This window comes from Panthera onca, chromosome C1 (assembly GCF_046562875.1).
Source record: "Panthera onca isolate mPanOnc1 chromosome C1, mPanOnc1 haplotype 2, whole genome shotgun sequence".
In the NCBI taxonomy this organism is placed as follows: Eukaryota; Metazoa; Chordata; class Mammalia; order Carnivora; family Felidae; genus Panthera; species Panthera onca.
This window is the reverse complement of record NC_138346.1, coordinates 94,682,696-94,696,018: the sequence shown is the minus strand read 5'-3', so window position 1 is coordinate 94,696,018 and position 13,323 is coordinate 94,682,696. Positions and strand designations below refer to the sequence as shown.

Sequence of the window (13,323 nt, the reverse complement as noted above, 5' to 3'; positions counted from 1 at the left end):
CCAACAAACTATTTATTGAACAATAAGATGGCCAGTCCAGATTGTGTTGGTAACCTTTGTTGTGGAGGAAATGAGAACTGATTTTTGTTTACAACTAGACCTTTATGTGCCAAAGAGCATGAACAGCTTCTGATCTATATGAGTGAATTTACCAGACAAAATCAGTTGAAATAGGTGCTTAGTATACTCTGTTTCTATAGCAGGCCCTTTGATAGTCAAGACAAAATACCTACATCTTGTGTCCCCAGGTGAGCTCCAATGCCTTTCTTTAAAAAAAGGGAAGATGGGGCATGGAAGAGACAAGAAAGCAATGGCAATCTAATAGGGTTATCAGAAAAACTCAAGGTACAGACCCCATTGACCAACAGGAGGTTAACAGGCATTAAATTATTTAATTGATGAAACATGTAAAGAAGTTTTTGTTTAAAGGATTGAATGAGGGGCGCCTGGGTGGCTCAGTCAGTTGAGCGTCCGACTTCAGCTCAGGTCATGATCTCGTGGTCCGTGAGTTCAAGCCCCATGTTGGGCTCTGTGCTGACAGCTCAGAGCCTGGAGCCTGTTTCGGATTCTGTGTCTCCCTCTCTCTCTGACCTTCCCCCATTCATGCTCTGTCTGTCTCTGTCTCAAAATAAATAAACGTTAAAAAAATTTTTTTTTAAATAATAAAGGATTGAATGAAAGGCTGTCTGTATAAAATCATACCGATCTTAACTGTTTTCCTTTTTCTCCAACAAAGATATAAAGGATGTATCTAACATACCCGGTATATAGTGAGAGCCTAGCTAGTGGTAGATTCTATACCCATAGAATCTCCTATAGGTAGATTCTCTATCTATAGAATAAATATTCTATAATATTTATTATCATCAGCATGTTACTAATTATTTATTACTAATAGCACAACAACATGGCTTGTTAGAATAGTCCCTTTATTCTCACACAGCATTCTTTTTGTTAGTAGTAAAATACAAAATAAAACTTATTTCTTGACCTAAGCTCCCCAGAATTGCAGTGAAGTACTCTTTGTTTCTTTGCATTAAGTTGCAGATTTGTATATTATACTTTTATTGTCTTTTATTAATATTTAATGAATTCAACTTTTTTTTAATGTTTATTTTTGAGAGAGACAGAGAGAGAGAGCGTGAGCAGGGGAGGGGCAGAGAGAGAGGGAGACACAGAATCCGAAGCAGGCTTCAGGCTCTGAGCTGTCAGCAGAGCCTGATGCGGGGTCAGACTCACAAACCATGAGATCATGACCTGAGCCGAAGTCAGACGCCTAACCAACTGAGCCACCTAGTTGCTCCAGTCAAATAATTTTTGAAAAGGGTGCCTATACCGTGGAGAAAGATAGTCTTTTCAACAAATGGTGTTGGAACAGCTGGATATCCACATGCAAAAGAAGGAAGTTGGAGCTTTACTTAATGCCATATATAAAAATTAACACAAAATCTATGAAAGACTTAAATGCAAGAGCTAAAACTATGAAACTCTTAGAAGAATACAGGGGGGAAACATCATGACATTGGATTTGCACTGATTTCTTAGGACACCAAGGGGATTTTTTCAGTCCCCAGCCCCACCACCTCCAAGACATCTCCAGTTCCCAGGGATACCTGCTGTAATCTGCACACCCAAGACAGAAAGGGCCATGGAGCTGGAGCTGCCAGACCTATTAAAAGTTGACAACTTTAAGGAAGTCAAAGGGTGAACACTGCATAGCCACAAAACAGACTGAAGAAGGTGTGGGGTAATACCCCCAAGATTCTGAATCTCAACACCCTCCCAGCTGGTACCAGTATTGGACTATACTTTGAACAGTGAGGATGTTGGATGCCTAAGACAAAAGCAACAACGCTAATAAAGGAAAACAACCATTAACCTGTGGAAGCTACCCCAACCAAATGATTAGTGAAGCCAGACTCCCTGAACATTGGGTGTTTCCAGCAGAAACACACATAGCCCAGAGCAGCAATACGCTGATGATGGCCCCACAGACAATGGGAGGAAAGCCACTGGCGTGGTTCAGTATTACCAGAGAGAAGGTGGCATTTTCAAGAAAGGAGTTGATGCTGAGATCTGAGACAAGACTATATTAGTCTTCTGGTGCCAGACCCAGACAGTGTGTGTGTTTGGGTTCAGGCTGGATGGGTTTCCATTTGAATATCATGGATATCAGTGGAGGTATTCATCACCACCATCACCCTTTAAGAACCTGAGGAAGAAATGCCTTGGAAGAGACGTGCCCTCTGTTAATCCCATTGACATTTCTTCCAAAAAGATCCTGAGTCCGCAAGAGATGCTCAAGGTAGTAACTTACCATTTTGTAGTTAAATTCATAAAACTCAAACAGTCACAGCTAAAGTTCCCAGAGTTTATCTGAGCACCCCTTCCGTTTTCCAGATATCTACGCCCAGGTCACTTGGAGAGCCAGTGGATAACCAAGAGTCACCTCCAGCCTTCTACCTCCATGTGGTTTTTCCAGAGCAGTGATAACTCAGTCATCTTTCCCAAGCTTATTTTTGCCCAGCTACCCTAAAAGTAGCATCTGTGTTTCTGTGCATTTTATAGTGAACCCAAGCTCTTTTTGTTGAGTCTTGTAAATGCTACAACATTTGCAAAACTGAGGACACTCCAAGAGCCATCCCTGACCAAAGCTGGAGTTTGCTTCCTAATTAGTGAGACTTGGCTAATGAGAGTCAGATGAGATAGCCAGAGTGTTCTCAAGATGGATGGGTTTTGGAAGGGGAAAATAAAATGCTAAGCTTATATGCATACATGCTACCAATTGGCTCAGGAAGATATTCAGCATCTCTATCAAGCAGGTGAGAGGAGACTAGGGACAGATGAATCTTGCTTTAACATGACTCTTGCCATAAGTATCTTCTCTCAGCTAAAAACTACCATGGAGGCTTATTCCAGGATGGCTAATCAAGATTTGTTAAGCCGTGTTGGCCGTGAATTAAAAGTGGTCTGAAGACCCATCTTCCACTATACCCTGAACTGCCTTGCTTTTTTTACTGAGAGGCTCTGCTATTCCATGGAATGTGCCAACACAGATGTCTCCACCCTGATCAGGATCATGGTCAGTGGAGAGATCGATCTTTTATAGATAAAACAGATGTTCAGTCAGGTGTATCAGAAGATTGTAGGCACAGTGATTGCAAGTGACACCGGTGGAGATTAGCAGAGGTTTCCTTTGGCCATGGTGGGCCAGTAGGAGGTACTTTTTTAAATGAATGAAGCCATTCAAAGCTTATCCTTCAACTCAGTGACTGACCTGCTTGCAGCAATATCAATTATCACTTAATCAAAAGAGCTCTTTACTAAGGGCTGTGTCAGAGTAATGTGCTTGGTTTGCATATGTAGTTATTGCCTTAATTCCAGTGTTATTTTTTTCTCATATACAATCCATTTAAAGCCATATCACGATGTTGCGATAATGCAGTGTTTGTAAAGCATAATTCTCACTGCTTTTACTCTAATCAGGATACCAAATGGAATGTGAATCAAAATCTCGAACAGGGGGAAGGGTGATTACTTTTATGACGTTAGATTTGGCAGTGATTTCTTGGCTATGACACCAAAGGCACAGGTAACAAAAGAAGAAAAGACAAGTTAGATTTCATAAAAAAACTTTTTAATTGTGCATTACAAGACACTGTCAACAGAGTAGACAGACAACCCATAGAATAGGAGAAAATATTGTAAATCATGTACTGATAAGTGATTAATAACCAGAATATATAGAGAATTCCTAAAAACACAAGTACAAAACAACCCTATTCAAAAATGGGCAAAGGACTTAAATAGACATTTCTCTAAATATCTATGAATGGCCAGTAAGTGCATGAAAAGATACACATCATCATTAAACATTACGGAAAAGCAAATCAAAACCACAATAGATACTACCTCATACCCATTTGGATGGATATCAAAAACCAGAAAGCACATTTTGGCAAGATGTAGGGGAATTAAAACCTTGTACAATCTTGGTGGGAACTTAAAATGGGACAGCCACTAGTGGAAAGTGGCATAACAGTTAATCAAAAACTTAAAAATAGAACTACTATGTGATCCAGCAATTCCACTTTTAAGTCCCCCCCCCAAAAAAAATTAAAAGGATTTTGAAGAGATATTTGTACACCCACGTTCATAGCAACATTATTCACAATAACTGAAACATTGAATCACCTCAAATGGATCCATCAACAGATGAATGAATGGGTAAGCATGTTTTGGTATATACATAAAATTGAATATTACTCAGCCTTAGGAAGGAAATTCTGCAACATGCTACAACCTTGAGGTCATTATGCTAAGTGAAATAATCCAGTCACAAAAGGCAAATACTATGTGCTTTCACCCTTATGAGGTACTTAAAGTAGTCAGAATCATTAAGACAAAGTAGAATGGTTGTTGCCAGGGGCTGGGGAGAGGAGAATGAGGAGTTGTATTTAATAGAGTAACTTTCAGTTTTACAAGATGAAGAGTTATGGATGTGGATGGTAGTGATGGTTGCACAACATTATGAATGCATTTAATACTACTGATCTGTACACCTAACTGCTAATATGGTAAATTTTATGTGTATTTTTCACTAATTTTTTAAAAAATGAGGAAAAAGTAAAAATATTCCTTAAAAAGATACATTTTTAAAATAATTTTATTCCTATTTAAAGTCAAATCTGGCTGCCAAAATGATACCAAAATATAAAACAAAGGCTGTTTGTTTGTTTTAATACACACAACATGTTTTCTCTGCTTTGTTGTTATGTATATATTATGTAATTTCAGTTCTTTGCTATTTAAAGTGAAGTTATAACTGATTTTTATTAAATAATGGCCCTTTGGCATTTTATAATCTATTTAATGTAGTAGTGTATTAGTTTTCTATTGCAGCATAGCATATTACTGTAAACTTAGATGCTTAAAAGTAGCATCCACTTGCCAACTCATAGTTCTGTTGAAGCTAAGTTGGGTTCAGCTGAGTTCTTTGTTTAGGGTTTCACAAAGCCAAACTCAAAGGTGTTGGCCAGCCTAGGCCCTTATCTGGAGACTCAGGGAAGAATTTGCTTCCAAGCTCATTCCAGTTGCTAGTGTAATTTAGTTCCTTGCAGCTAGCTTTAAGTTTGAGGTCCACGTTTCCTTGCTGACTTCTTAGCCACGGGCTGCTTACTCTCTGCTCCTTAGAGCCTGCCTGCAATCTTCCCATGGCCTCTCCATCTTCAAAGCCAACACTGGTGTGTCATGTCCTTCTCACCTGTTGTTTTCTGACTTGCCCTTCTCCCAACCAAAGAAAACTTTCAGCTTTAAAAGAGCTCTCATGAATGTGTCAAACCCTGCTGGATTATCTGTATCTTAAGATGGACTGACTTGGGACTTTAATTACGTCTCCAAAACCCCCTCACAGCTTTACTTAGGTTAGAGTTTGATTAAATTATCAGGGGATTGGAATATGGGGAGACCATCTTTAGTATTCTGTCACAGGTAGTAGTCTGAAGGTTTTGGGTTCTGGTGGACTGTTTAGTAATTCTGAACTTGGACTCTAAGATTCCTGAGACCAGAAACAGTCTTATTCATCTGTGTAGCCCAGTGTGTGGCAATGTCTTGTATACAAGCAGGAATTCAGAACATGTTAAATTAAATGAAATCACATTGAGATAATTTTACCTCTTTTTTTATCTTCATTGTTATCAAAAGTTCCTTATGAATTAAAACTGAGCTGGTGAATGTATGTATGAGTCTATAAAAACTCTAAACAATTACTGTAGGGGTAACATACAGTATCCCCACTTAATTTTTTTTAAGTTAATTCTTAGGTCTAGTGATTAGAAATAGGACATAGGTTTTCTGACATGCTAGGTTCCTAACTTTTAATAATCTATTACATATATATAGTGCTTTAGGTTTTACAGAGCCCCTTCTTTACTCTGCCGTTTAATCAAACCTATTCAGGAGCCTTGAAAATTAGTGCAAATCATATGAACTTTTATACAGATGAGAATAAACCGAAAAAAATTTGACCAGGATCACCTACTAATAAGCAAAGCTAGAAATTTAAAGTCAACCCTTCTACATAGGAAATACAGTTTGTACTTGCCACTTAATCATCTCTTTTAAAATTTTTCAATAGACTGGGGTGCCTGGGTGGCTCAGTCAGCTAAGCTGACTTCGGCTCAGGTCATGATCTCACGGTTTGTGAGTTTAAGCCCTGCGTCGGGCTCTGTGCTGACAGCTCAGAGTGTGGAGCCTGGTTCGGATTCTGTTGTCTCCCTCTCTCTCTGCCCCTCCCCTGCTCATGCTCTGTCTCTCTCTGTCTCAAAAATAAATAAAACATTAAAAAAAAATTTTTTTTTAATTTTTCAATAGAAAGTTTTGTACTCCTGATGCTTAAAATTGTAAGGGTTTAAGAGAAGGGGGGTAAGTCACAAATTCTTTTCCCTTCTAGTGCCTTGGACCTCATTTAGTTATGCGGATTTTCTAGTGTTCATCTATTGATTTTCTCCCACTTTTTGGCCTGTAAGCCCTTACTGCATTATGTAGCATAACTTTTTTAATTCTGCTTTTAGATATCAGTACAGACTGTTAGAAATCCTCTTGAACAAATTAAAGAGGAAAGTAAATAGAAACAGAAGACAGTACCGACATGCAGAAGGTCTCATAGGCAGGAAGCACTGACATATGCATCTGTGTGCACTTCTATGCCGTTTTCTTCTTTATTTTTTCTATTTTTCTTTTGTTATTGCTAAATGACTCTGGTAATCCAGAGTCAAAACTCCCCAAAATATAGTGCTTCTTATATTTCAAGAACTTTGGATGCAAAATGGGTACCAGGACACACTGGTACTGCAGATTCTCATTTTTTCTTCTTCTTCCTCTTCGAGAGAGAGAAAGACAGAAAGTGAGAGTGAGTGAGTAGGAGAGAATCTTAAGCAGGCTCTTTGCCCGGCATGGGGCCCGATGCGGGGTTCAGTCTCACCACAGTGAGATCATGACGTGGGCCGAAATCAAGAGTCAGATGCTCAACCAACTGAGCCACCCAGGAATCCCCAGATTCCCATTTCTGTTGATTTTACATAAGGCTTTTTTGGGTGGAAGAATGAAATAGTGGCTTTTTTTTTTTTTTTCATATGCAAAGCATACTAATCTAGGTATTAAGAAGGACTTTTTCACCTGTTTTATGTTTGGTACCAAACTAGCTTCCTGGTTTTAATGTGTATGAATGATAGATACCTATTGGGGATTGGGGTTGAGAGGTAGATTGGAGGAGGTGAGAAGAAGTAAAGTGTTTAAAACCTGTCTGGCTTCATTTCATAGGCACTTCAGCTGCTTTCCCAAACCAGAGCCTGGTATCACAAACTAGAGCTGGTTGTCCCAGCGGGTGTCCAGGTCGTGTGATATTCCAGTCATGCTGAATGAAATGCATATTGTAACTGCCCTCTTTTCTTTCTGCTTCTTTGCCTTACCCTGGACCAGGCAAATAGGATTCCATCACTAATAAACTGGTGGTGTGCCTCTTTATAGTGTTAAAAAGACTCAGTAGATAGGTGGTTGTACTCTGACTCAGTGTGCATTTAAAGCATTCTTAGTAAGTTTGGAAACTTTTCTAAGCATAGCTACTTAAAATCACTCAGGTGTGTGTGCGTGTGCGTGCGTGTGTGTGTATGTTTTCCTCACCTTAGCTAAAATGTAATATGTTATAAAATTCTTAAGAAGTATATTTTATTTTAGTGTATCTAATTAGTTACTTTATAAGTTTCATTTAACTCAGTTAACATGGAAATTTTGGCCATTTGCTGACTTAAAGAAAATACCAAAATACCCACAGAAGGATTTTAGAGAATCTTCTATAAGTGTGATTCTGGGAGGAATCAGTACTTTTTTATTTAAAACCAACTTTGATTTCCTCATTTCCAGTACTTTGTGCAGGTAGTTTCCTGTGGTTTAGGATTATGAATTAAGCAACAAACATTTTGTTTCAGTGTGAAATTTAATACGAATCTTTCTTGTGTGTTCAGCGGCCATTGCAATCCTTTGGACAGACAGGAAAAAGGTCTAAGGTATAGTAAATATATTTTGTGCTGGCATGCCAAGGGCCTTCCTTCATGCTTGATGAATCCTTGTTTTCATACAGCGCTGCATTCAGTTTAGTTTTGTCATATTTTGTTTGGGGCAGAAAGCTTATTTTGTTTTATTTGGGGTTTTTGTCTTGCCTAGTCGCTTTTGTGCATTGCTTTTATATCTTTAATGGTTCTCTATCTATAGAGAAAATGGCTTTCTCACCATTCTTTGGTTTTTGAAATTGGAATTAGTCCCATTCTTGCTATTGCTGTAGTTTTCAAAACTATATTTGTTTTCCCTCTTAACAAAGGGTTTTAGTGGTATTTAATGATATATTTAACTTGCACATTTCACCTACTTTTATACATGGCAGAAGCTATAAAGAAACTTTAACTCTAGGGGGCTTTTGGATATGCCCTAGATTTGTGAAATGTAGTGTTAATTTTAAATACTTCTCTTTAGTCGAGCTCAAAGTTAAAGCTAGTTCGGAGCCTTGCAGTGTGTGAAGAATCTCCACCACCCCCTACAGCAGAGATATCACAGGAGAACCAGGTAAAAAAAAAAAAAAAGAAAAGAAAAAAGAAAAACAAAAACAAAAAATTGTTATTTAAAGGCATGGTACAATAACCTGCTTCCTGGAGAGTATTTTTTCATAAGGTTAAATAAAAGTTGTATATGCATGTGTGTGCATTATGTATGTGTTTTCATTTGTTTGCTTTATTTTAAATGAGTGAAGCTAATTTCATAGTACCACCAAAGATACAGATAAAAAGTCGGGAAAACCTCATTGCTTCAGTCTGAGGCTTGGTGCAGTGGTTTCTCTCTGGAAAAAATTAGGGATTATATAATTAACTGGGAAGATGACTTTAAGGGATTATAAATTATTATTGAAAAGTTATAAAATATTAAGTAGTACTTCTGAGCATAACTGTGATAAAATTTGCCCTTTTTATTTTGGCTTTTATAAATTTGTTAAACACTTACTGCTTGTGTGTGAAGAGGAGACTACCCAAGACTTTGGCTTGATATATTATTTTACTTATTAACCTGAATGCATGCTGAAGCCAGTTTTCTAGTTAGGTTGGCCATAATAGTTTAATACTTCTAATTTCTCTTCTGTCTGTGCCTGTAAAATATTAAACAACTGAGGTTCAAGCAAATGGTTCAGTTTGCCTTTTATATATTCTTTTTAATGCTATGACTTTACTTTTCTGATAATCTTAGCCATGCATTGATCTTTGTCTCATGTTACCTTTGGACATTTATCCCTAAATAATTTAGGACGCTTTACCAATGTTTTTATCAGTGTGATAACTTTGCCTGTTGGTGATTTGTTCTACTTCTTAAGAGTTTGAGCAGCCTGATATCCCGTTCTGTATCAATAATAATTTTCAAAGAATTGAAGCAACTGTTTGGTTATTTAAGAAACTGTGACTAAAACAAGGAAAGGGGGGGCGGGGAAGGCCATGATAGGTTGTACAACCTTTTTTTTTTTTAAATGAATGCCAGTTGTACGTTAATTCAAAAGAAAAAAAAAAGATTGTTATACTTTGCCTTGATTTAGAAGCTGATGCCCTCAAAAGCCTATTATAGATATGATAGTTGTCACATATTTAGAACATGTTGGGTTTTTTAAAACCACTTCACTTCTTTGTTTCCAAAATACAAGAAGAGGAAGGTTTTGAAAATAAATTATTTATTGTCGACGAAGAATGTATAAAAATTAGTTTCCTTTGAAATTTGTTCAAGTGTCAGGAACATAGTGTTTAAATTGTATGATTTTTATTGAAGATTTAACTACATAGATAAAAGATAGCTCTATGTATTTATTCTATAAAATAGATATGCTTTAGTAATAATGAACTTTCTAGCAAGAAGCAGAAACACAATCAAATGTTTTCTTAAGAACTATTGCCTAGACAACATGTTTTAAATGTTAACCTTTGGCTTTTACATGGTTGTTAATAAGGCTAGAGAGTTATGGTATACTTTGGAAGAAATCAATGAAATTGTTTTTGAAATAGCAATTTTAAAAGTTATTTTGTACAAGTAAGAGTGAAGAATACACCTGTACAAGGTGGAGCGGTGGATATTGTAATTTTTTTGAAAATTCATTTTTTCATTCTGTTGGCCAAAATGTTACACCATCTTAGCCTCCTGGAATTAGTCCAAGGATATTGAGGAAATGAAAAGGGTCATTCATAATTAGACTGTTAATACAGAAAAAGTGCATACTTGATGAGAAAAAGGATAAGGTGATCTTTGTACATTCTAACCTGATCTGAAAAATAGTGGAGGGAAAATTCTCATAGTGCTACATAAATATATCTAGTGAAAATTCATGTGAAAAAATTAATATCAAGAGTGTACATTATATATTAATGTATACATTTTTATCACAGTTTTTCTGTTTATATAAAGTTCAGAAACTAAGTTATAGCATATGAATGATGAATAAAGTATTTATGCCAGAGTTCAGTATTCCACTTACTAGATTCTTTCTCAGTTTCTCTTGGATACAATAAATTCTTTATTTTCAGGTAATAACCCATTATTGTTCTCTCAGAGCAAAAAATATTCCTTTTAGTAGAAAGTCCTCTTTTTCCAAGCCTTGACTTAACAATTGCACCTGAACGAGAATTAGAAAATAAACTATTTCCCATGAAATGTGCTGGTATCTAATTCTTGGTAGTAGAGACACTTTCCAACTAATAATGCCTGCTTCAGAATGTGATTTTTGAGGAATTAATCTGGAATAAAACTCATTAGTCAAAAGGTTGAGAGGCAATTAAAAAAGAGATGTCACTTGTGTCTGATGAGAGCTTATGAGAGGGAAGTGACCTCAATAACAGATGTCAATGACAGAATGAAGAGTAAAGGCATTACAGCTTCCTGTGGAGATGTTGCTATCCTTCCAATTATTTATAGTCAGAAGAGTTCGTTTAAAAGGACTACTGGGTTTTTAAATATGTCTTGTTGATTTGCTACTAAAAACAAGGCCTTGGTACCAACTGAAAGCAAGGCCTTGGTGTGTGAAGCCTACCGTATTTTTAAATACAGTTCATCATGATAAAATAGTTTAATATCTGTAATTAAAATGTAGGGCTTTGGGAAGGGAATTTAGAAATGAAATCTGATACTCAGTGGAAGCTGCTTTTAGTGAAGGCCTAAATGTGAAATCTTCCAACTGGATTCTATAGGTTATTCTTGAGATAGGAGTAAAATCTATAAGTCAGGAAAACTTCTGTAATATTCTACTTCTGAAACATAGCTCTGGGATTCATTTTTAAATATCTGTTTTACATTTAGGAATAGAATAAGGAAAGTGGATAAGAAAATGAGTCGTAGTGAAAAGAATGACTTTTACCAATTGATGAATGTATGAAGTTGATTAATATATGAAGTTTGGTAAGCAAGACAAAGGAGGGCATAAAGCAGATGTTCATCATTCTAGTAAAAATTGCTAGTCCAGAGCTTGTGCCCTATATTCTAAGCCCAAATTTGAAGTGAGATGAAATAGGAAGCAGAAGAACAAAGATAAAAATAACAGTCAGCAACCCTATGGGAAAAGTACATATATATATTTGACCAGAAATTCTCTCAAATATTCTTTCCAAAAAAATTACATGGGTAAAAAAAAGTTAATAAAATTCTTGTGACTGCAAGTTCAACTCCTGAAATTTATACCCTTTTTGATGTTGATTTATTACACCTATTTCCATGGCAACCATCACCCAGAAAAGTGAAGTAATTGATCAGTGTTTTTCATCAGTAAATAATAGTATCATTTAGTCTACAAAAAGGTCATACCTCTGTCTTTAGTAGAAATGGTCTGGAAATTATTCTACCTTTATGACTTGGCTTGAATAAACAGAGATTTGTGACTTTTTTTTTTTTTTTTTTTTTTTTGCCTTTTTAGGCTATGTGAATTAATTTCCAGTAATTTCTTTGGGCTCTGAAATTACATTTAATATTATTATTTTTGAAATGGAATGTAGAATTCCTTCTCTTTTTCTATTTTATAGAATATGATTACTTCACAGGGTTAAATATTACATATCCAGAAGGAAAACAGTCTTGTTTGAAACCTTTCTAAAACATGGTGGTGATTGAAAGAGGAACAGTAATACGTCATTCATAAATAGAAAATAATCAGATGTGTGGATTTAGTTTTGGAAAATCTGTACTTACATTTTTATATGGCAAGAGAATGGAAGAGTGTGAGATTATAAAGGATACTCAAAAAACTATTTTTTTGTTAAGTGTTGGCTTGATGCTCACTTGTTCTTATTGTCATGATTGATGATCATTATTCTTTTGTTTGGCAGTGGCATCTCCAGTACAAAAATAGGCTAAGAAGACCTTGCTTCTGACCCTCCAAGGGTTTTACAAGTAGATATATTCAGAGTAACATAGAAAATATCTTATGTTCTGTAAAGTAATTTTGAGGACATGTTTAAATTGATACATTCAACTCAAAACATTAATTTTAACATTTTCTATCAAGACTTTGATATAAGTGGTAAAATATTAAGTTGTATTCCAGTATGAAGAATCTAATTAGTTAACATAAAAATCTTTATCCTTTTTCTCCTCCATACAGTTTTGTGTTACTCAAAAAATATAAATGTGTGGTATTAGCTGAATTGCTTTATATTTTCATTTATAACTGATTTTGCCTTCCAACAGGAGAAAATTCAGATCCAGTTAATGCAATCATTTGAAAAAGAGGAGAAGCCCTCAAAAGATGAAGCAGAAAAAGAAAAAGCCAGTGATAAGTTACCCAGAAAAATGTTATCAAGAGGTTTGCAATTTATTTGTTTTCAAACAAAATTTTAATTTTACTGTCAATAATTCCATCCTTTATCCCTTGAAACTTTATGTATAATATATCTCTAGTAAAAATGATAACAGAACAGACTTAAGGGATGTTAAAATAATTTGCTCATCTGGGCAAAATGGCATAACACAAATCTGAACATCAGTAAGATGCTTCAGCAAAGAAACTGCAACATATGCCAAAATCACTGAGGCAGATAACTATCTTGACCTCTTATTGGTCTCTCATAATGAAATACTGGAATCACTATGATTTGAATACTTGAGTCTGTTAAAAATAATATTACTCTTTAATTCTATATGATACAACAAGCTGATGCCAAAATATGCAGTATCCGGTAAGAATATTCTTGGAAACCCAGAATGTTTATCTTTCATAACAAATTTCAAGGAACTTCATCATCTAGCATTACAAGTCAA

The 13,323-nt window shown here is 35.8% G+C and overlaps 1 protein-coding gene across 12 annotated transcripts in view; it reads left to right on the top strand.

Moving 5' to 3' along the window:
• The window catches only part of R3HDM1 (R3H domain containing 1), a 127,594-nt gene that overhangs the window by 5,663 nt on the left and 108,608 nt on the right, over positions 1-13,323 (top strand). For 9 of the 12 annotated variants that reach the window (XM_060625978.2, XM_060625985.2, XM_060625990.2 and 6 more), the window contains 3 exons: positions 8,022-8,063; positions 8,527-8,616; positions 12,754-12,868. In XM_060625978.2, the coding sequence (XP_060481961.1) occupies positions 8,022-8,063; positions 8,527-8,616; positions 12,754-12,868 (247 nt within the window). Of the gene's footprint in view, positions 1-8,021; positions 8,064-8,526; positions 8,617-12,753; positions 12,869-13,323 lie in introns of those variants that run through there. The other 3 variants (XM_060625992.2, XM_060625988.2, XM_060625993.2) reach the window with 2 other exon arrangements.